At 31.5% G+C, this 21,292-nt stretch overlaps 7 protein-coding genes across 7 annotated transcripts; 3 read left to right on the top strand and 4 right to left on the bottom strand. All coding sequences in view use genetic code 12, as the record gives it.

Moving 5' to 3' along the window:
* Window positions 1-1,841: 1,841 nt before the first annotated feature.
* On the top strand, window positions 1,842-3,656 carry CAALFM_C110360CA (uncharacterized protein; the record flags this gene model as incomplete). The annotated part of the gene is made up of 1 exon (XM_718496.2): window positions 1,842-3,656. One exon carries the CDS (start codon window positions 1,842-1,844, stop codon window positions 3,654-3,656), a length of 1,815 nt encoding a protein of 604 aa, XP_723589.2.
* Window positions 3,657-7,069: 3,413 nt separating this feature from the next.
* CAALFM_C110350CA (uncharacterized protein) lies at window positions 7,070-9,376 on the top strand (the record flags this gene model as incomplete). Its single annotated transcript, XM_718495.2, has 1 exon — window positions 7,070-9,376. One exon carries the CDS (start codon window positions 7,070-7,072, stop codon window positions 9,374-9,376), a length of 2,307 nt encoding a protein of 768 aa, XP_723588.2.
* Window positions 9,377-9,473: 97 nt separating this feature from the next.
* On the bottom strand, window positions 9,474-11,027 carry CAALFM_C110340WA (uncharacterized protein; the record flags this gene model as incomplete). Its single annotated transcript, XM_718494.1, has 1 exon — window positions 9,474-11,027. One exon carries the CDS (start codon window positions 11,025-11,027, stop codon window positions 9,474-9,476), a length of 1,554 nt encoding a protein of 517 aa, XP_723587.1.
* Window positions 11,028-11,862: 835 nt separating this feature from the next.
* Window positions 11,863-13,203, top strand: CAALFM_C110330CA (uncharacterized protein; the record flags this gene model as incomplete). Its single annotated transcript, XM_718493.1, has 1 exon — window positions 11,863-13,203. The coding sequence occupies one exon, from the start codon at window positions 11,863-11,865 to the stop codon at window positions 13,201-13,203; it is 1,341 nt and encodes a 446-aa protein (XP_723586.1).
* Window positions 13,204-13,224: 21 nt separating this feature from the next.
* CAALFM_C110320WA (N-acetylglucosaminylphosphatidylinositol deacetylase) lies at window positions 13,225-14,289 on the bottom strand (the record flags this gene model as incomplete). Its single annotated transcript, XM_718492.2, has 1 exon — window positions 13,225-14,289. The coding sequence occupies one exon, from the start codon at window positions 14,287-14,289 to the stop codon at window positions 13,225-13,227; it is 1,065 nt and encodes a 354-aa protein (XP_723585.2).
* Window positions 14,290-15,503: 1,214 nt separating this feature from the next.
* Window positions 15,504-16,538, bottom strand: CAALFM_C110310WA (uncharacterized protein; the record flags this gene model as incomplete). The annotated part of the gene is made up of 1 exon (XM_718491.2): window positions 15,504-16,538. One exon carries the CDS (start codon window positions 16,536-16,538, stop codon window positions 15,504-15,506), a length of 1,035 nt encoding a protein of 344 aa, XP_723584.2.
* A 1,226-nt stretch (window positions 16,539-17,764) lies between these two features.
* On the bottom strand, window positions 17,765-20,251 carry MNN12 (alpha-1,3-mannosyltransferase; the record flags this gene model as incomplete). The annotated part of the gene is made up of 1 exon (XM_718489.2): window positions 17,765-20,251. One exon carries the CDS (start codon window positions 20,249-20,251, stop codon window positions 17,765-17,767), a length of 2,487 nt encoding a protein of 828 aa, XP_723582.2.
* Window positions 20,252-21,292: the final 1,041 nt, after the last annotated feature.

Genomic DNA, 21,292 nt, shown 5'->3' with positions numbered 1-21,292 from the left:
ACCGGAATTGCAACACAATAAAGCACAAACACACTAAAACAAGACATGCAGTATTTGATTATTGCTGTATCTAATTCGCTTTATTCAAAGGATGTAAGAAACACTTAGGAATTCCGGATAGACAGGTCATTCAAGGGTGAGCAAGGATGGACAGAAAGTATACTAAAAAAAATCATATAGGAGGCGTATTCTCAAATTGCTTTGAAGTGTAGAAACCGTTTGCAATTGCAATACCAACTATTAGATCAATTGAAATACCAAATAAGATAGCATAATAGTATTTCGTTGTCAGTAGTTGATTTGTGAAAGACGGAAGTCGGATATTTGAGCCGGAATTAAGAAACGTTAATGGAGGTCGGCACATTTATTAAACTAAGTAAAAAAAAACCTCTACTATTTCTTTCCGAAACTACCGATGAGTGGTTTTTTTTTTTTTCAATACTACTCTTGCATATGAAGACTCAATTATTGTAATAATCTTACCTAGTTAGTCTTTTGTGTATTTAAAAAGATCATTTAGAACGGTACTAAAATGAAGTAAGCTTGCCCGTTCATAGATCAACTACTGGCTGGTTAACTGGTGTATAGAATTGGCAACACAATTCAAAAGCATCAATTGTGAATCTGGATTCTATTTAGTTTTCAGTTAACTACAACACTGCTATAACTGTAAAGAAACAACAATAGGGTTTCCAATGGATTTGAAAATTTATGTTTCTCATATACTACTATTACTAATCAGAAGATGATTGTTGCATTATTATTACTAATATTGAAAATTGTATTTGCTCTACCAAAACTCTCTCCCCCATTCTTATTATTGGGAAACTTGTGCCGATCAGATGGTGGACTTGTGCGCAATTCAAATTCGTAGTGGTTGTCATCATCACCTTCAGTCACCGTCTCATTTCCCTTTACTCCCATTACATCCGAATCAATTACATTACTTAAAAAGGCTAAATTAGAACAACAACTTTTCGTTTTAGTTGAGTATTTTCTTTTGTTCGATTTGATTTGAATGGAATGGCCAATGGCCAATGGCCAATGGCTTATATATGTTTGTTTTTTAGTCATCCAGTTTTTGTAATTGACTACAGCTACTTATCCGCAATAGATTACTGAACCTTTTTACTTCATATAGCAAGAGGAAAATGGCTATCTCGGCATGAGATTACAATAGTAAAACACATTTAATCTTTGAGGGAGCTAGGGGGGAATCCCTTAATCTAGTTTTACTGTAATTGAAAAATCATTCCACTTTTTCTATCAATGATTATGAATCAATCGTTTATTGTTAATGTATGTGTGTAAGTGTTGCCATCGGAAGTAAGAGGTTTTTTTTTTCTATGTAGCCGGTTGTTGTTTATTAATTTCCGTTTTTAATTATGCGCAATCTAAAGGTGTTGTTTTTTTTTTCTTGATTTTCTAGTTAAAGAACATCACGGAAATAATTCTGTTCTTAGTCATCCCGCAAATTATTATTTTTGTTAAGTATGATTTTACTTGTACTTTTACTTTTTTTGACACAATAGATTAATACTTTAAATATACATATATATTCCATAATCATTCTGGCAACACCTAAATTTTTATTCTTTTTTGTTTTTTTGGCCTTTTTCTTTATTTCTCTAACTTCTTGGTTTCTTTACGATTTATTTTGAAAATCAATCAATCAATCATCTGTATCACTTGTTGAAATATTTAGCCGTCCCCTTCTATCCATTTATACACCTTGCAGACTGATTCCCTTAGAAAAAACCCTGTATCTCGTTAAACCGGAATATCCGAAATACATACACATATACACTTAAACAAGCAAGCAAACGAACAACGTATCAACTATGAAACCAATTGCCTTACTACTAGTCCTTTTCACAAGTTTATCACTCGCTGATATGAATATGGATTCCCATTCAGATATGATGCTGGGTAGTCACCACAATGAGGATGTTGATTCATTGGAAAGTATGCCAACTTCTACTGAGAACACAGATAATATCAATTCAACCGAATCATTAGTGCCAATTCCTCATGTAATGAAGCATATGCATGGAGTTCCTATTTTGCAGACTAAATTGTTGCCCCAAGAAAGATTATTCTGGGAGAACTACAATACTACTACGTATTTCACTGTCGAAAGTGCTCATCGTCCTGCATTATATTTGCATATTGCTGTTGGATTGTTTTCTGTGTTTGTATTTTATCCAATAAGTTTAATATTCAATAATTTAAATATGGGTAAAAGCTACATGACCATGTTGTTAATACATTCAAGTTGTATTGTTTTTTCATTGTTGAATTATTCGATTTTCATTAATTCAATTCCTGATCTATATCCAGGTAATGCCTATAATAGCATGGTAATTATTTTATTTGTCACCACGATTTTGCAATTGATTTTTGCCTTTATCAAAAACATTGAACCAGGAGAATCGGATGGCAATAAGTATTTCCAATTGAATAATCAACATATGAGAGCTAATTCTTCTGATGAAGAATCATTACAATCAATGATAAGCCCTCCATCGACTGATGATGTTATTCCTTCAGAAAAACCATCATCTTCCAAGATGTCAAACTTTTATGATAAAGTTATGAAGTTTAGAACTTGGGTTGCTCAAACAAAATTCTACAAGATTTCCAAAATAGGGTTTAATTTACTCAATTGGGGTCACTTTTTCTATTTTTTGATTTTGGTTCCAACTGGCGTTGCAACATTCTGTTGCTATGGTAAAGGTAATACTGTTTTCAACTTGTTAGCACATTTCATTAAAGGTGGGGTATTTTTCGCATATGGATTATTATCATTATCAAGATATTGTGGTGGATTCACTAATAAAGGTTGGGCATGGAATCATAAATTTATTGATAGAACCAAAAAGCAAAGCTTTTGGTTTTCGTTACAAAACAAAGGATTATGGACAATGGAAATGATTGAAAGTTCGTTGATTTTATTTTATGGCTCAACTAATATTTTCTTGGAACATTTAGCCAATGCTGGAGGTGAATGGTCACCAAAAGATTTGCAACACGCTTCAATTGCATTTATTTTCATTGGTTGTGGATTATGTGGTGTTATCACCGAATTAAAATTACAAGATTGGCGTTATGAACAAGCAATGGCTGATATGGAGAAATATCAATACCAAGGTGAAGAGCAAAATCAACAAGAACTTCAAAGCAACACGAACAACAACAACACTATTATTAAAGCTAGTCCCGGTTTTAGTCCTAACCCCTTCCCAATTGTGACTATATACTGGACCGGTATATTAATGTCCAAGCATCAACAAGCATCTAGTTTATCTACTGAAGTTCATGTTCAATGGGGTAATATGTTTGTTTTAGGATGTGCCTTTAGATTTATCACCTATTTGATGTTAATGTTGAATGCAAAAGTACCAAAAGATTTACTGAGACCAAGTAGACCATTTACTGAATTAGTTGTCAGCTTTAGTTTGTTATGTGGTGGGTTGATTTTTATGGAACTGACTGACCCTGTGATTTTGTCATTTGAATATTATGGGTTGACAAGTATGTTTACTTTGAACATCAGTTTAGGTTTTACTACTTTATTTATGGGATGGCAAATGTTATTATTTGCTTTCAAAGATTGGTTGAAGAGTAAGTATAATAAGCAACAAGATATGGTATAAAGGCAAAGTGTTTTTTTTTGTCTTCTTTTGTTTTTAGATATGAGATGGGGGAGGAAGACTAGTTGATATTATTATGATTTAGTATTGTTGTTGTTTTTTTTCCATTATTTTTGATTTACAGAATTTCACTCCTTTCTATCTCGATTTTCATTTTAATTTTTTAATTTTTAATTTTTTTTCCTTTTCTAATTCTATATACATAGTTAGAGATATGTAGAGGAGTGTAAATAATGAAAGATAAGTGATATTAGTTATATGTAATGTTTTGCAACTTGTTAAGAGTGTTGTATGTGATTAGGGTACCAGGTAGAAGCAGAATCTAGCTCTGTTCCTGAAGAGATTCTCGTGTATCAGTCACATTACTTGAATCAAAAAGAATAGACTCAATTGATAGTTTGGTTAATTGAAGTTGTCATGCAGCTCAATTCTTATCAATTTTAGTTTAAATTTCTAACCAAAAAAAAAAAGAGAGACTAACATTACATTCTTAAACATCTTGAATATTACCTAGAGACATAGAATTCTACTCTTTGTCTCCGACTTGCAAACTCCCTAATAAAAGAAGCATTTTCTAACCCATCTTACTACGATTCATAAATCTCTGGTATTTTTTTTGCAGCTATAATTATTATAAAACTGTGTGGCACCGGAAAAACCAACAAAAAAATGCGGAAATACATCTCGGAAAAACTATCCCACCTCTACTTACTAATTTTTCTTAAAACACTATTTTCTAATTCTTTTTAAGCAGAGTACTAATATATAAGCACTTGTTCGGGCTTTGTCAAGGAAAGAAGAGAGCAAATGATGGGATGAAAGATTCTAAATGAACCAATAGTTTGTTCGGTCATTGATGTGTTATTTTGTGATGTTTTTGAAAAACAACAACAACAATAGAAATCACCAATCTGCCATGTATTTGATTGATGGATATGCACCCATTCATCCTTTTCTCGAACACTTTTTCTTAAAAAAATTTTTTCCAGTTAGTTTTAGTGTCACTGTTCGATTCAACAAAAAAGCTAATTCTTTTTTAGTTATTTGTCATGGGTTCCATTTGAGAGTTTCATTTGCGTGAAGTTATTGAACTCGGAGATAAAGTTTTTGGCATCATCAGAAAGAAAGAAACGAGAGAAAAGTACAACAAAGTTGATTCTATAACTTACTTTTCCAGATTTTTTATCACGACGACCGACAACAACATCCTATTCTATTTATTATGTGTATTATAAAGCTTTGTTTCTGAGATCTTTTCTACGTATATAATACTGAATAGCAATTAATTACTCAACAATAGCAGTTATCTCAGTGGAAACCTTCTTACATTTGGGTGGAAATTTCTTTCCTCGAAAAACAAGCTTTCATGTATGGTCGGTTATACCAAAAATACACAATATCATAAGATTGCTTTCCAATAGTCAAGGAGAAACCTTTTTTTTTTTCTTGATCCTTTATTTTTTTTAAAGTCTTAAAAACTTTGCATGGTAAAAAGAAGGGAAAATAAATTCTAACCATTTAACCTTCTTACCTATCCAGCCCCCCCTTTCGCAAAGTTTACTAGGCTCTGTGGATAAAAATTCTGTGTATTACTTGGATACATCGTACACAATTTCATAGTTTGATCAGTTTTCTTTTTTTTTTAACTTGTTTATTCTGTAAATCGTTTCGGCTTCTATTTATATATGTATATGCGTGTTATTCTTTTACTACTATTGGTAATTATTCAACACATCTTTTAATGTTGATCGTTGCGATAATAGCTGTGTAATGCATTACAAATTCACTGTACATATTAGGCTTTATTTAAGATAAGCAAACATAAAAAAAAAATTAGATTTTCTAAGCAAAATCTCTCTTTTTTTTTACATCCCTTGAATAATTTGCAAGTGCTCCATTTTTTTGTTGTTGAAAAAAAGGATTTTCTTCATTCTATAGTGGTTACACTATGGGTTTGGTTTTGAGCAATCATAATAATGTGTTTATTTCATATTTATAATGAGTTATTTGAAAATTTCATTTCTTAATTCATGTATGATTTACAAATTAACAGAGATTAACACGGATAAAAGTGTTTTGTGTATGTTAGTTTGTAACTCTTCAAGGAGATTTCAGAACAGATACAGTTAATAATTAATATTGTATTATTTTATTGTTTCTTTTTCAGTTGATCCCTTATACAAAAGTCAAATCTTGTCTCATCTGCTGTACTGTTTGGCCATCACTTTGTTACTCGTTTGACTTGATGCCATCAAAGCCGTCATCGAGTGTGGCCACTTTACATAAATATTCAACCCTTATTCTGTTTGTAATTATATATATATATTAGTTTGAATATCTTCTGAAAACAACTTTCTTCTTCTTGTACAAATAGAAGTCGATTTAATAAATCACTCTTCTTTCAAAATCGGTGCAGACAAACTCACCCAAGATCTACAATACATAACAAGGTGTTAACTAATATTTATCATATTCGTTTTCAATTCCACCACGTTTTCATTTTAATTAGTGCCAACTTGTTCACTGTTCCCACTAACACATTCGTTTACAATTCAGTCAGATTCTACACTTTAAAAATCACACCAAGAGGTATACACGCATCACTTATCAAAGCATTCACTATCAACTTACTCATAATTTGTTAGCACTAATAATCAAGAAGATCATCCACCAATTAATTGTAAAGAGACGAAAAGGAGTTCACATTTCTTTTTTCCCGCACATTTAGGGATTTTCGCAACTACATTATTACGTCAGCACAACCACACCACGACGACAAACACACGGCAAGAACGTACGAGGAAAGAACAATCAAATTCTATTTGAACAATACTAAAACTTCAAGAACAAACATACCCGTTGTTGTTGTTGAGAATCAGAGATCCTTTAATCAACAACCTAAAGACTATCAACAGACCAATCCCGTTGTAAACTTGGGTATAAACTTTTCGTTTAATTTGTTATTGTTTATGTTTTTCATCCCTTGTGCATACGAATTGTTCTAAAATTAAGACCATTTTACTTTCACTTCATTTCCACACACCAAGAATTTCATTTATTATTTTTTTCTTAACTAATTAATTAATTAGTAATTCAATTAAAGTTACACAAAGACAATAGAAAATTTCTTTTTTCCTTTTTTTTCGTTTGAATTATTTTTAGTTTTTTTCTGTGTTGATTGTTTATTTTTTCCCTGTTTGTTATTGTGTCATCACTCATCTACCACCACCAGATCTCACAGATTTACCACCACAGATTTATACATTCCCCCCCTTCTCGTGTCCGCGCCCCCCTCTTCCCCTTCCCTCCGTCTCCCCTAATAATTCACACCGTGGTAGTACTAACAACACACAATACTAAATTATAAATCACAATTTCAGGTTCATTTAAATATATATATTATAATAAGTAAGGAGATGATGTTGGGAATTTTAAATCAACCCAAAAAGATTTTACAATTAAAGATTCGAGAAAATTCAACAGATTTATTATCTACATCAACATCTTTTTCATCAAGGACAACACAAGGATCAACAACTGCACCTTCGTCGTCAAGCATTCAACAACAACAAACCTCATCTTTAATGAGCACTAACCAAAATTCTTTTTCAACGACAACAACCTCACAATTCACTTCTAATAGTAGCCCAAATTCCGCACAAACTTTTTCATCCTCACCAGAAAATTCGTCTTCAAGAATGTCAACACCTACTACTTCCATTTCTACTCAGCCGGCTTCTACCACAAGTATTCAACAGTCACAGAGTTTACAAACTTCACAGCAGTCTCAACCATCACAACAATCACAACAATCACAACAATCACAACAATCACAGCAATCACAATCACCAACTTCGACAAGTCAAGCACCACTGTCAACAATGTCAGATAATAATACCTCATTTGTTTCACCAAGTGATACAAGCTTACTGGTTTCTGCAACAACAACATCTTCAAGTTCCACTTCATCAAGCTCATCATCTCTGACACCTAGCACCAGCGACGTAACAACAAGTAGTAGTGCTAGTAGCAGCCCAAGCTCAACCACATCTTCAAGTTCATCGACAGCGTTTTCCAGTTCCACTACAGAAACTTCGTCATCAGCCACCAGTTCTAGCTCCACAACATCTTCCAGTATTCTGTCTACTCAACTGAATACTTCACTGTCGTCAAATACTTCATTTTCAAGTTCAACAACAGCCAGTAGTAGTTTTAGTTCCAGCACCAGCTCTAGTTTCAGCCCCAGCCCCAGCTCCACTACTAGTCTGAGTTCCATCTCTAGCACCAGCTCCAGCTTCACTACTAGTCTGGACACGAGTGCTAGTTCCAGTTCCAGTTCCAGTGTTAGCCCCAGCTCTACTACTAGTCTGAGCTCCAGCTTTAGTTCAAGTTCAAGTTCATTAACTATTACTTCTAGCTCCACTACAAGTTCAATTCCATCATCATCAGAAGTTTCATCTACATCTACGTCTGCATCTTCTTCATCTTCAGATTCATCAACGTCAACTTCTTCATCTTCTGAAACTGACCAATCATCAAGCTCAACCACACAAAGTTCAACTAGATCAAGCTCAACAACCACGTCCAAATCGTCTTCTATCACCGATTCACCAACCACCAGTAAAGGCAATTCTATTACATCATTTACATCGTCCTACACTTCTATCATCAAAAACCCTGACACTACCATCACAACAGTTGTAGCTGTACCCACATCAGCAGAAGTATCCGGTAATTCAGGACAAAGCACAGTAGAGAGAAATTCAAAACTTATTGGAGGATTAGTGGGTTCAATTGGTGGATCTATTGTCCTTGGTGTTTTGGTGGTACTTTTCTTATATTTGAAAAAACGTAAACGTAACAACTTGACCAATCAACAACCCGATTTCAATAAATTCATAGCTGGTCGTGATGGTGGTGATTTAGATGATGATGACGATGAAAGCCCATTGGAAGAAGAAGACAACAAACACATTTATCATGATAATGCTGGTGACAACATGGTACAAAATTCTAAAATGGGATGGTTTAAATCGATTTTTAGTAATTCCGGGTCTGGGACATCTAATGCATCAAATTCGAAATTATTGGGGGGTGTTGTTGGTGGCGGTGCCGCAGGTGCCAGTGCTGGTGCTGGTGCCGGTGGTATTTTCAGAAGATTAGATCGTAATGGTGATGATTTAGAAAGACAAGCTGGTGGTAGTTATGGAAGCACTGGTCGTAATAATAATGACACTGATAATGATTTTGTTTATCGAGGAGTAACCAATTCAAATAATCTTGACCAGATTTTTAGAAGTAATAATAATACTTCAAGTGCAGCTAGAAATTCAACAATTGCCGATGGATCTGCTGGTGTTACTTCAGGTACTAATTCAGCCAAGCATACTAGAATGAGTTCATATGGTCATCCATTGGCTAACCCTGATGATTTTAATTTCAATGAAGAATCATACCCAATAGCTGGTGGTGTTATAGGTGGTGGTGAAGATTATCGTCCACATACTGCATTCAGTTCACATTATGACGATGATCAAAGCAGCAGTGGTAGTACTAGTGACGATGGAGAATTCCATCCTTCAGATTATGATTCGTTTATAATGCCTGGAGATGAAGCACCAGAAGAACCAGCTCATCAGTACCGACCAAGAAATATCTTTAGTGATGGACGACAAAATTCAACGAATTCGTTATCCAGATTCCATGAAGATGATATCTTTTAATTTATTTATTCTTTTATATATACGTAATACAAATTAATTTAGTTTTATTTAATTTAAAAAACAAAAAAAACAAAAACTCGTAAATACGAAGTCAAAACTATACTACAAGATTGCCTGATTTCTGTTGTCTAGAATAAGAATAATATATCACCAACAAGGCAACATTAAACAATCCCAATATAAAAAATGGGCCCAATATCCAATGATCACTTAAATAACCACCCAAAGAACTAATAATCATAATACCTATACCACCACAGAAACTGTAGAGTCCACTCAATGACCCCATAATATCATGGGCATTAGGTATTCCACTCAATACACTCATACTACTAATAATTAAACCAATTTGTGATAATCCAATAATACTAATCATGAAGAAACAGATAAAAGTTTTTGGATTATAAGTATTTGAAGAATATGAATGAATCAAACTCAAACCAAAATTACCAATCATACCAACAATAGCTGCCAATCCCAAAGTATTACATTTCCCAATTCTTCTAGCATCGACCAAATAACCCCATATAGGGGCAGATATTAATGCTACTGTTTGTGCTACTCCTGATAAGATTGCTGCAAATACATAACCTTCATGACAAGTCAATTTACCAGCCCATTCATTATCATTATTTGATTTACATTGTCCAATGGTATAATACCATTCATAAACCATTAATGGAATAAACATAGCAGTGGCAACTGTAGTTGATCTAGCAACGAATGATCCAGCGTATGCTAATTGTGCTTGTTTATTGTGTTTAGAAAATTCATAGCCATGGATCAATAATTGAAAGTATGATTCATTTTTCGTAGAGATGTCGTTATTGTTGTTGTCGTTGTTGTCGTTTTCGTTGTTGTCAGTATTATCTTTGCCATTCACATTATACAAAAAGGAAAATAATATTGCAAAGGAGAGTAAAGCAAAACCCATTACCACCAAATAAGCGTTTTTCATACCCAAATTTATTGGCAATGTAACAAAAACGGAAACAGAGAATATGGCACCCAAACCAGTACAAACTCCCATTAAACCAGCAAATTTCCCATTCTTCTTTAATGTGTCTGGGCTAGTATGTTGTTGTTGCTCATCAGAATCTTCACCTTCTTCTTCTTGATTTAAAGGAATGTATTGTGAAGTGACTTGCTTATTTGAACGCCAAAATTCAAAATCAGATATTGTCAATTCATTGAGTATGACGGTAACCATACTCATACATCCAGTTACCCCAATGGCAAATATACTTCGAAATATAAACATATCTGGAACAAGATTTTTACACCATACAGCATATCCAAATAATGAAATGGCAATAATAATAAAACTGAAACTTTGAATTAATTTTGATCCATTATATTGTTTTGAATTTAAATTGTCATTCAATGCTCCTAATAATGGTGCTACTATCATGGCAGTTAATTCATCAATGAACCCTAATCCTCCAACAATATGTCCAATTTTCCCATCTTTTGAATTTTTGCTAGTGGAAGTGGTGGAAGTGGTGGCAGTAGTGGGATCAATGCCAATGATTTCTTTGATAAAAAATGGTTGAGTAGAAGAAAGGAAAACTATTATTGCAACACATGCAAATCCAGCATAGTTGAAAGCAAGATAATTGATGACAGAATAATTTTTATATTTGGGTGACATTATGATATGCTTATAGCCAAAGAAGAAAAAGAGCAAATAAAGAAGTGGTAAGTCTGTTTATAATGTTTTTCTTTTCACATATGGAGAATGCAATTGTGGGAATCTGACAACAACGATAATCAATAGTTTGGAACAGAAATGAAGATCTAAACAAAGAGAAGAAGCAAAAAAAAGGTTGTAAAGTTTGCGATCTCGGAATTAAAAAAAATGATTAAACCAGATCTCTAAGATTTGAAGAACTACAACCCATCTATCAAAACTAACTAGTCGCCAATGCAAGAATGAGATTGTTCATGTGTAGAAGATTAGACTGAAGTTGATTTGAAAGATATTGTGCCAAAAGTAACGTAGAGAATCAAAGCAAGACTCGGATTTGAGATGAATTGATCGGAAAACTTTTAATTTAATAGTAAAGCTATGATATGTTTGAAATGATTTTTGCAGTTGAATCTAACTGTATGACTATTGAGTATTTTATTGTCTCAGTACTCTTTTCAAATTGTTCAGTTTTTAACGGATTTATATTTGCAGCAGGTTTTTCAAGGGAGAACAATAGCTTCCACAACCACCACCCAAGCCTAATATTAAGCCTTCAAATAGAATGCTTCCTTGAATTAAGATCCACTATCCACATTTGACTACTCTATTCAGAGTAAAAGGAGGTGATTCAGTTTCTTGGGTTAATTTGTAGATTAAATTTGGTTGTCAAAATTAAAAAAATCAACTCAAATGCGAAATTCTGGATGCATTTTTGGCTAGATCCAAAAAAAAAATAATCAACATACTATCAAAGTTGGTGGCTTCTTTACATCATTCTTCTAAAACTCCCTATTCCATGCCAGAACAACTTCAAAAACTAGTGATAGATAATGGATCATATACTATTAAAGCTGGATTCAATACTGGTGATGATGACGGTAATGATACTTCTACACCAATTAAAGTAACCAATGCAATATCGAAAACTAAAGATGGGATAATACATGTTGGGAACCAATATTTATCACATACCAACAATTTTTCTGGAATTCAATTTAGACGCCCATTTGAACAAAATAATTTAACTTCTTGGGAAACTGAAAAACCAATATGGGATTATACTTTAGATAATTTATTATTACAAACTAATGATCAGTCCCAGTCGACATCATCATCATCATCATCATCACTACAGAAACACAAGAGGGGGAAAGTCATTGATCCTGATGATATTCATTTAATTTTAACGGAACAACCATATCAATTACCACAATTATCGACTAATACTGATCAAATAATATTTGAAGAATATGGATTCAATAAATATTATCGATGTATTGCCCCTAGTTTAGTTCCATTTAGTGTTGATACCAATCAAATTAATGATGATTTTGTGTTAGTGATTGATTCTGGGTTCAATTCAACTTGGATAGTACCAATGATATATCAACAAATCCATTGGCCTGCAGTGAAGAAATTACCCATTGGTGGCAATTTATTGAATGGGTTGTTACGAGAGATGATTCTGTTTCGTCATTATGATATATCTGAAGATCCAATATTGATTAATACAATCAAAGAATCTACTTGTTTTATATCACTGTCAAATTATCAACAAGATTTGCAACATAAACATGATTTAATGTGTGAATTTGTTTTACCTGATTTCAAATTAACTATAACAGGGTTTGTTAAAAATGAAAATTCAATGTCACTGCAAAAACTACCTAATGATACCCAAGTATTAAAACTTTATGATGAAAGATTTACCGTTCCAGAAACTTATTTCCATCCAGAAATAATATTTGATAATAATCGAACTACTGCATCAAGTAGTCTACTTAATAATGCTCCATTCAAAAATCTTACTGATTTAATAGTTGAAAGTATTATGGCGTGTCCTTCAATTACTCAACCGTTATTACTGGCAAATATTTGTTTATCAGGAGGGTCAACCAATATACCTAATTTTAAAACTCGATTAATTGGTGAATTAAGAAAAGAATTACCGTCAAATTGGAAAGTAAATATATTTGATAAACAATATGATATAAATCGTGATGAACTAAGTTGGTATGGAGGTATTAATTTATCTAATGAACTGGAATTATTACAAGAAATTAGTATTTCGAAAAAAGATTATTTTGAACATGGTGCTAATTGGTGTCAACAACAATTTGGATTCAAAAATGTATAAATTAGGAGGTTACTATTATTATTATTGTTCTATGAGATGATTATATGTAAGATATCTACTTAATAATAACCAAGCGTATCTAAACCAGACCATTTGACTAAAATGTCCATAAGCCATAGCTGCATAACTCAAACTAAGCATATTCAAATCAGAATAAAATCTAATATCATTTAAATTTTGTAATTGTAAATTATTGTTGTTATTATCAAATTTTGATTTAATAATTTGATTACTAAAAAAACTAACATTAATATTAATATTTATAAATTTTTTAATTAATAATGAAATATAATTAAATAAAATTTCAATATTACCAAGTATTGTGAAACTATATTTTTCAAAAAAATTCAAACTTTTAAGAACATAAAATTTGGTTGAACTGGAACTATCAATGTCAATATAATTAATAGTAGTAGTAGTAGTAGTTTTTATTCTGGTTTTATTCTTATTTTCCAGTTTGCGTCGTAATTCTTGAATATATTTCTTCGTACCGTGAAATAATGAAATATGATTAGGATGATTTGATACTCCTTGATCATCAAATGTAATCAACACTGATGGCTTGTTATTGCTATTAGTATCACTACCACTATTTGTGGGTGAAAGATTTTCATGTAAACTTTGTACAATATCATTCAATTGCCAAGTTTCATTCATACCATCTTGATAATCCAATATCGAAACTTGATCAATTCCTAAAATTCTACTCGATTGAATCAATTCCGATTGACGTATTTCATCCATTGATTTAATATAATTTCCTTTAGAAAAACAAATTAAATTGATTTGATTATTATATTTTGGTTTTTTCAATTCAATTATGGATGGAGCGAAAAACATTACTTCATCATCAGGGTGAGCTATTATATATGTTATATTTGAATTAGTTATAGTGTTTATGGAATTGGAATTTTTAGGAGTGTTGACTAATGAAGTATATGGATAATAATGTTGGAAAGTTTGAGTCTTGATTGAAACATTGGTTAATTTAGTTAATGTTTGTGGAAGAATAGTTGTTTGGAAAATCCAAATTATAAATGATGTGATATACAATCTCAAAAGGATTAACGGTAGTTTGAAAATCATCCTAATGGTATAGATTTAAAAGAAAGAATGAAAGAAAGATTGATGAAAGAAAACGTTGTATTTTTTTTTTTTGAGTTGCTGAAATTTGGGGCAGTTGCAATCAGTTTTGTTGATATTACGAAATTCAACGAAAGGAATTATTTTTCATACGTGACGTACTAAAAATTAGTCCAAGGAGGGGAAGGAAATCTGGAAGGAACGTTGTAGGCGGGCAAAGGAAGGACAGGAAAGAAGGGTGTTGTGTTGTGGCAGCCAAATGGGACGATGACGACGATGACGACGAAGAACACGAGGGCCAACAAAAGAAAGAAAAAAAATATGCCAACGGAATTGTTGGAATTGTGTTGATTGCTGTTTTTGTTGAGAGAGTTGTTTCGAGGGTTTTTGTGGATTTTCCCCAAATTCCAACAAACGTCTACAGTTTAAAAGTATTGAATATATAAACTAAACTTTGGAAATATACTATTACTATAATTTATACAATAATCAAGAATATACCATTGCTTGTACAGTATACTCTAATCCTAATAATATGTAAATATATTGTTAGTTGTAGGATTTCTCCAGAGATTTTAATTCTCGGAAGAATTACGGTGTGATTTAACCTTACTACAATCTTACTTCTCAACCAATAACTTTAATATAATATCATTCCACCAAGGAGCTTCACCCACTCGTACCACTTGCCAGTTCATCACAAAGTAACAAGTATTAGTTGACTTGTGACACAGATTCATCCCCACCGTGCAACTTACTATCTCATCATAAAGAAATGAGTAGGTGTTGAATGGATGCAACCGGATAAGGATATAGGATTTCACTCCAACAAGCAATCAATTAATTAAGATAATGGTGAGTTAAGATTGGTTTGGGTGGCTGATTGCAGCTATTGACGAGAATGTCCCCATCCCGTTCATTAGGTGACAGTCATTACAATTTACTACACTTGTAGTTACTTTAAAGTCAATAATTATAAAAAACCAATTAAAAGATGCTAAATTGTGAAAAAGAAGAAAGAAAGAAAGAAAAAAAAAAGGGTTTGTGTGGATTATGGTATTATTTTTATATCTCTCCCACCTCCGGTACCCCACAAATGAGGTTAATTAGACAAAACTTGTAAACGACAGAAACAGAAATTATTATAACGATTAAAAATTAAATATCAAGTAATATATTCAAATAGTCAAATAAACATTAAAGACCACCTAGACAGTTTAGGTGCTCTTTCTTTTTCTAATAAAAGTATAACCAGTATTCCAAACTAAATCAATCTTAGTCTTTTTTAAATCCCAACCGGTAACTTCAATCAATTCTTTCACAAATTCATTAGTTAATAAATCATCCTTACCAGTAACTTCTTTATAATTATGGAATCCACTATAAGTTGAAATATAATCAATATAATCTTGAATTGAAATTCCAATTTTTTTTAAATCCAAATCAACTTCTTCATTGGCTATACTAGTACTACCACTATTGTTTTTTTCAATTGATGGTTTAAATGTGTTGATAACAATATCGGTGAATAGGTCACGTGGGATCTTTTCGTTAACTTGTTGACAAAAATGTTTCAAAATATTACGACCTGGTTGTTCCCAATATTGACCAATATAATTATCATCATCATAAACATATTTATTATATACTTGATAGCTTAACTTGAGTATCTCTTCCTTGGGGATGTCTTCACGTGCTGGTCCCAGAAATCCAACAATTTTCGGGTCATTATAAAAGAAGTATGCTAAGACACCCGTATCATTTTTCAATAATTGATGACAATTTTGGAAGAATGAATCATAATCTTGAAACCAATGAATACATTGAGCAGCAGTTATTAAATCAATTGAATTGGGTTCGAGAGTGGAAGCAATATTATGATCTTTATTTTGTTGCTGTTGTTTAACAAATTCTTCAACTGATCCAGTAATAAATTTAATTCTCGGTGTCAGAGTAGAATTATTAATACCCAATGTTTGTAAATTCTTTTCAATTAATGAATTTGCAGTTTCAATCATTTTCAGTGATAAATCAACTCCAATAACATTAGTGGAAATGTTTAATAAGGGATAAGTAGCAACACCAGTTCCACATCCTAAATCAATGGTTTTATCAATTGGTAAATTGATTGGAAGTGGCAGTTCCACTTTGGTGACGTAATCAGCTAATATTTTATAAAATGATGGTGGATAATGAGGACGAAATGAATTGTAGTTTAATGATTTGAAATTAGTTTTAGAAAATGTAGTCATATTTGGGAAGTTTGTATATGTTGGGGGATATAAAGAAGAAAAAAAAAGTGAACAAATAAAAACAACTCCATTAATATGCGTTATATCATGGCTTATTTATATTCTTGAAAAATATATCTCTCCATGTTGGTTGAATCCATGTTGAACTCATGTTATAGAATAAAGTTTGTATTCATTTCACGGTCAGTTGAACCAGATTAGGAATTAATCAACGGGGTTTCAAATTGAAATTGAAATGATTTAAATTGTAATACATTGAAATATCGGAATTATGGTCAATGAAGAATTGGTTGGAGGTTTGAGTTAGTAGAAATGGGTTGTATGTGCTGTGTGTGGGGGAAGAAGTTAGGTCAACGGAGTTAATTGTTCATCGAGGTGGAGGGGGGAAGAAAAAATGACTATTTTCTCGGATCCATAAATCGCAGAACAACCGGAAGTTTGAAATACTGTTTCAATTGAAGGCAGCAATTACATTTCATAACTGACATGATAGTATTTGAAAATCAATTGCTTTGTCCAAAAGTGTCTATGATTTAACTCTGTCAAAAAAAGAAGAAGAGTTATTATTAATTATAATGTCGAGATTATACTAAAGGTGGTAGTAGTTATCGTGTATATTTGCTCTCCCTTATTTTTTTCTCCTTCGACATTCCAACCTCCTCTCTCGGTCCATTTACATTTAACAGATATAAATACTTCTACACATTTCTCAACAATTTTTGTTTTCTTTACTTTTCTTTTCTTTTCTCTACCTTGAGTTTTTTTTAATGATCCGTTTGCTTTTTCAATTTTACCATTTCTTTGGGGATGATATGCCGTTGTGAAGTTTGATTTTGTGCCTAAGCATTATTTACATCTAATAGTTAAATATTCCTATTGTCATAGTTTGAGATAAAACTTAAACTATAACAATTTAATTAAGGAATTCATTTATCTATTTACTAATCAATAAATTAACCAACATTAGGAATATCGATTTCTTTTGCAATTAGAAATTGATAAATTATTTATAAAATAGGTTTACAAGGTTTAATATATAAATTATTAGTATATATTAATATTATTGTTAAAAATACTTCACTTGTAAGCTTTGTATATGAAAGTAAGATTTTTTTTTTTTACAAACAATTGTACTATATCTATATATATATTGGCTGTTAAATACTAATTTATCAAATCTATTTATCAAATGCAGTGTTATGCTGTGTTGTGACTGTGGCTCCACTTTATTCCATTCCTACCCATACATCACCATAATAATTAAATAAATCTTGAGCTTGTTCATCAAAATTTATGATTTTCCCTTCAAGACGAGTATTTTTACCTGATTTAGTTTTACCACCAATTTTATCATAAGCACACCACATATAACCACTACAATATCTTGGATCTCCAAACCAACCTTTAGCAGGTTCATCTTCATTATTTGCCGCCCAAATGTCTAAATCCATTGGTGGAATAATGGCATTTTCAATTCTTAATGGAGAATAATAAAATGTTTTAAATGCTTCTAAAGTATTAAGATGTTTCAATCGAGATTTATGTTTAAATTCTTCAACAAATTTAACTTTATCATTTTGTCCACAATAGAAAAACCCGGAATTTAACCACACTAATGAATTATCATCATGACTAATATGACCAGGATGTGGTGAACATAATTCTTTTGATTCATGTAAAGTTTTATCAGGTTTAGTACGTTCTATATCGGGAGTCATGACCCCGACGGCAGCAGCATAATTTTCATCAAAATAATAATTTTGTTTCCCATTAATAGCCATTGCTAACCAAAAAATCTCTTTATCACCATGAATTCTTGAATTTACTGGTTCAAAAAAATTCATTTGCACCATGGTTAAAAATGATGAATAATGCATATCTCGATTAAGAACTACTAATCCTGACTCCATATAATGAAATAATCCTTTGAAAAATGATCGATTTAAAGTATATGATGTCATAATGGGGATATTAAACATTACTGAATCTATCACTGATGGTCCTAATTTTTCAAAAAATATTGAATCTGATTTAGGACGAGTTTCATACGTGGTACGATCTTTATAGAAAAAAGTCCCTGTTTCTAGATATTGAGGTAAATTGAAAAAATAACTTGGTGATTGAGTTAATACCGTATCAGCATCAAGTAATATAAATTCATCAAATGAATTAAATAAGGTTGCTAAAAATTTATTGGCAAATCCTCTAAATTGTAATTTATAATCGGCATGAATAACATTATAAGTATTAATAAACCATATTTCTTGTTTAGGTAATCCACCTTGATCATTATCTAGATAATCATCAGGGAAATATTTGGCAACTCTTTCAAATGATTTAGGTACATGAGACATTACTTCTCTAGCAGCAGTAACGATTTTTTCTTTAGTTTCTTTTGATAAATTATCATAATAAACAATTTGTATAGGATATCTATTATTTAAAGCTCGTAATAAATGAATTAATCGAACTGTGACATCAACATGAAGATCACTAATTGATAAAACAAGTCCTCGACCATTACATTTTTGTTTTAATCGATTCAAGAAAAATGATGATAAATACTTGTCATTATTATATTTAGTCTTTTTGGTAGTTTTTTGATTTCCATCTTTAACATAATTGGCCATTTTCGGAGGTTGATATTGTACTTTCCCCGTCCATCGTTCATATACAGGGTATTCAAATGATAACCAAGGATAAACACGATGTTCCAATATAGATGGACTTAGATTTTCATTATCAAAATTGACCATTTGTTCTTGTTTAGTGGGTTTGAATTTAGGTAATGATGGATTCTTCTTCAGAGCTCTTCTAATCCCATCAACCAATTTAAATTGATCTTTTATAAAATCTTGTTTATTATTTTTGGTGGTAGTAGTAGATGTTGCTTCCTCAATAAGATAACATTTATTAAAAATTCTTAATATTGATATTGAATCAACAATTTTTTGTTCATAAGTCATGGTACGATTCCAAAATTGTTCATATTTCATTTTAATAAAATCTTGAAATTCTATTGAATTATCAAAATCTTTATTATGAATGATTTTATTAGGTTCAAGTAATTTTTTCATAGTTTTAAATTGTCTTTTAAATTCATTTAAATGGGATTTTTTAAAATCATTAAATTTAAAATCATTTTTATTTTCTAATTTAATTTTTTTATCTTTAACATTTAATATCCAATTGTTATCTTTAATAAATAAATTTTGGAAAAATAATTGACATCGTTGATTAAAATTTAAGTTCCCTAATATTGTATCGATTTGTGGATGATTTTCAAATATTTGATTATAAATTTCTGCATGACTATCCTTAGTTCGAATATCTTTTGGATTATTTTGTTGTTTTTGAAGATGCTTTTGTAAGATTTTAATCGTGATATCATCTTTAAATGAATTTTTAGCAGGTGATGTTGGCTTTATCAATGAGTTATCGGTTGATTGTGAGTTAGGTACATCTTCTTCTTGGTGTTGCTGACCTAGATAGTTTTCTGTATCTAGTTCATTATAAATAGAATACTCTGATGATGATGACAGATCATCGTCTTCATCAATCAAATTATCACCATTGCCGTGTCTGGTGAGTGTGGATGAATTTAGGTGATAATTGTTTAATAGCCAAATATTAACTATCATTAGCCATATTATTATCACTGAATAAGCAATAACCTTTTGACGGGATCGCTTAATAGTAAGTTTTTCAATCATGAGTTATTGGACTGGATGTGAAGGGATGGCAAATCTATGAAAGGGGGGTGGGCTGAACGAACGTGTTATGATTATAAAAGTTGATGGAAGATAAATAGATAGAAAGAAAAATGAAGAAGAAAGTAACAAATATGAAAATGAAATTATAAATATATAAAGGAGTAAAAAAGAGAAAGGGGCTTAATATATATTGATAAATTTAGAGATATGGTATCATCGACATTAAAAAGTATTACGTAGTAGTAGCTAATCAATGTCAACAACAGGATATTACTATTAGTACAATCCAGGAACAATAGAAGTAGAAAACTAAATTGCACAAAAAAACAAAAATTTCTTCCTTTACTGAGCCCTATCACTACCACTACAAAAGGGATAAAAATAGCACACAGCCTATTAGTAAAAATGACAACAATAAATACTATGTGCCTTGAACTAAAGAAATTTTAACATATTTTTTTTTACATACCATCGAATCTGTATGGTTTAAAATTATGATTAGTGATTTTACTTTCTCAGAATTTCTTAAACAAATACAAATGGACACTAGATTTTCAATGATGTAATAGAAAATCTTTCTATTTTATTTTGAATATAGTTTTACTTAATTTAACCTACAAAACACTTATACTTGATATATGTCAACTACAAGTGTTTTAGAACTTGACATAAATCGTTTAACCTTGTTTTCAATTCTGAACAGTTAGACTACCGGTACGCAAGAATAATATTGAACAGCAAGGGTTGTTATTGTTTATTATCTTTCTCAAATTATGAAATATTTCTTGGTATGAATTGGTAGCTTAGAATTTGTTCGTGTTAATATCCAGAAGATACACAAAAACGTACTTTTAACAGAAAATAGCTCAACAAAGAACAGAATTTTTGCATAACTACTATGGTCAAGGTATTGCAAGAAGAACCGACAGTTACGGCACTTTGCATCTCTTGGTACGGCTTTCTTATTATGACAGAATACGGAGTAGTGGTGGCGGGGCATCCCTTTTTGACGGCGTGGTGGAGATGTATAAATCAGATGAT

Source organism: Candida albicans, chromosome 1 (genome assembly GCF_000182965.3).
Source record: "Candida albicans SC5314 chromosome 1, complete sequence".
NCBI classification, from domain to species: domain Eukaryota; kingdom Fungi; phylum Ascomycota; class Pichiomycetes; order Serinales; family Debaryomycetaceae; genus Candida; species Candida albicans.
This window is presented reverse-complemented; position numbering and strand designations above follow the sequence as displayed.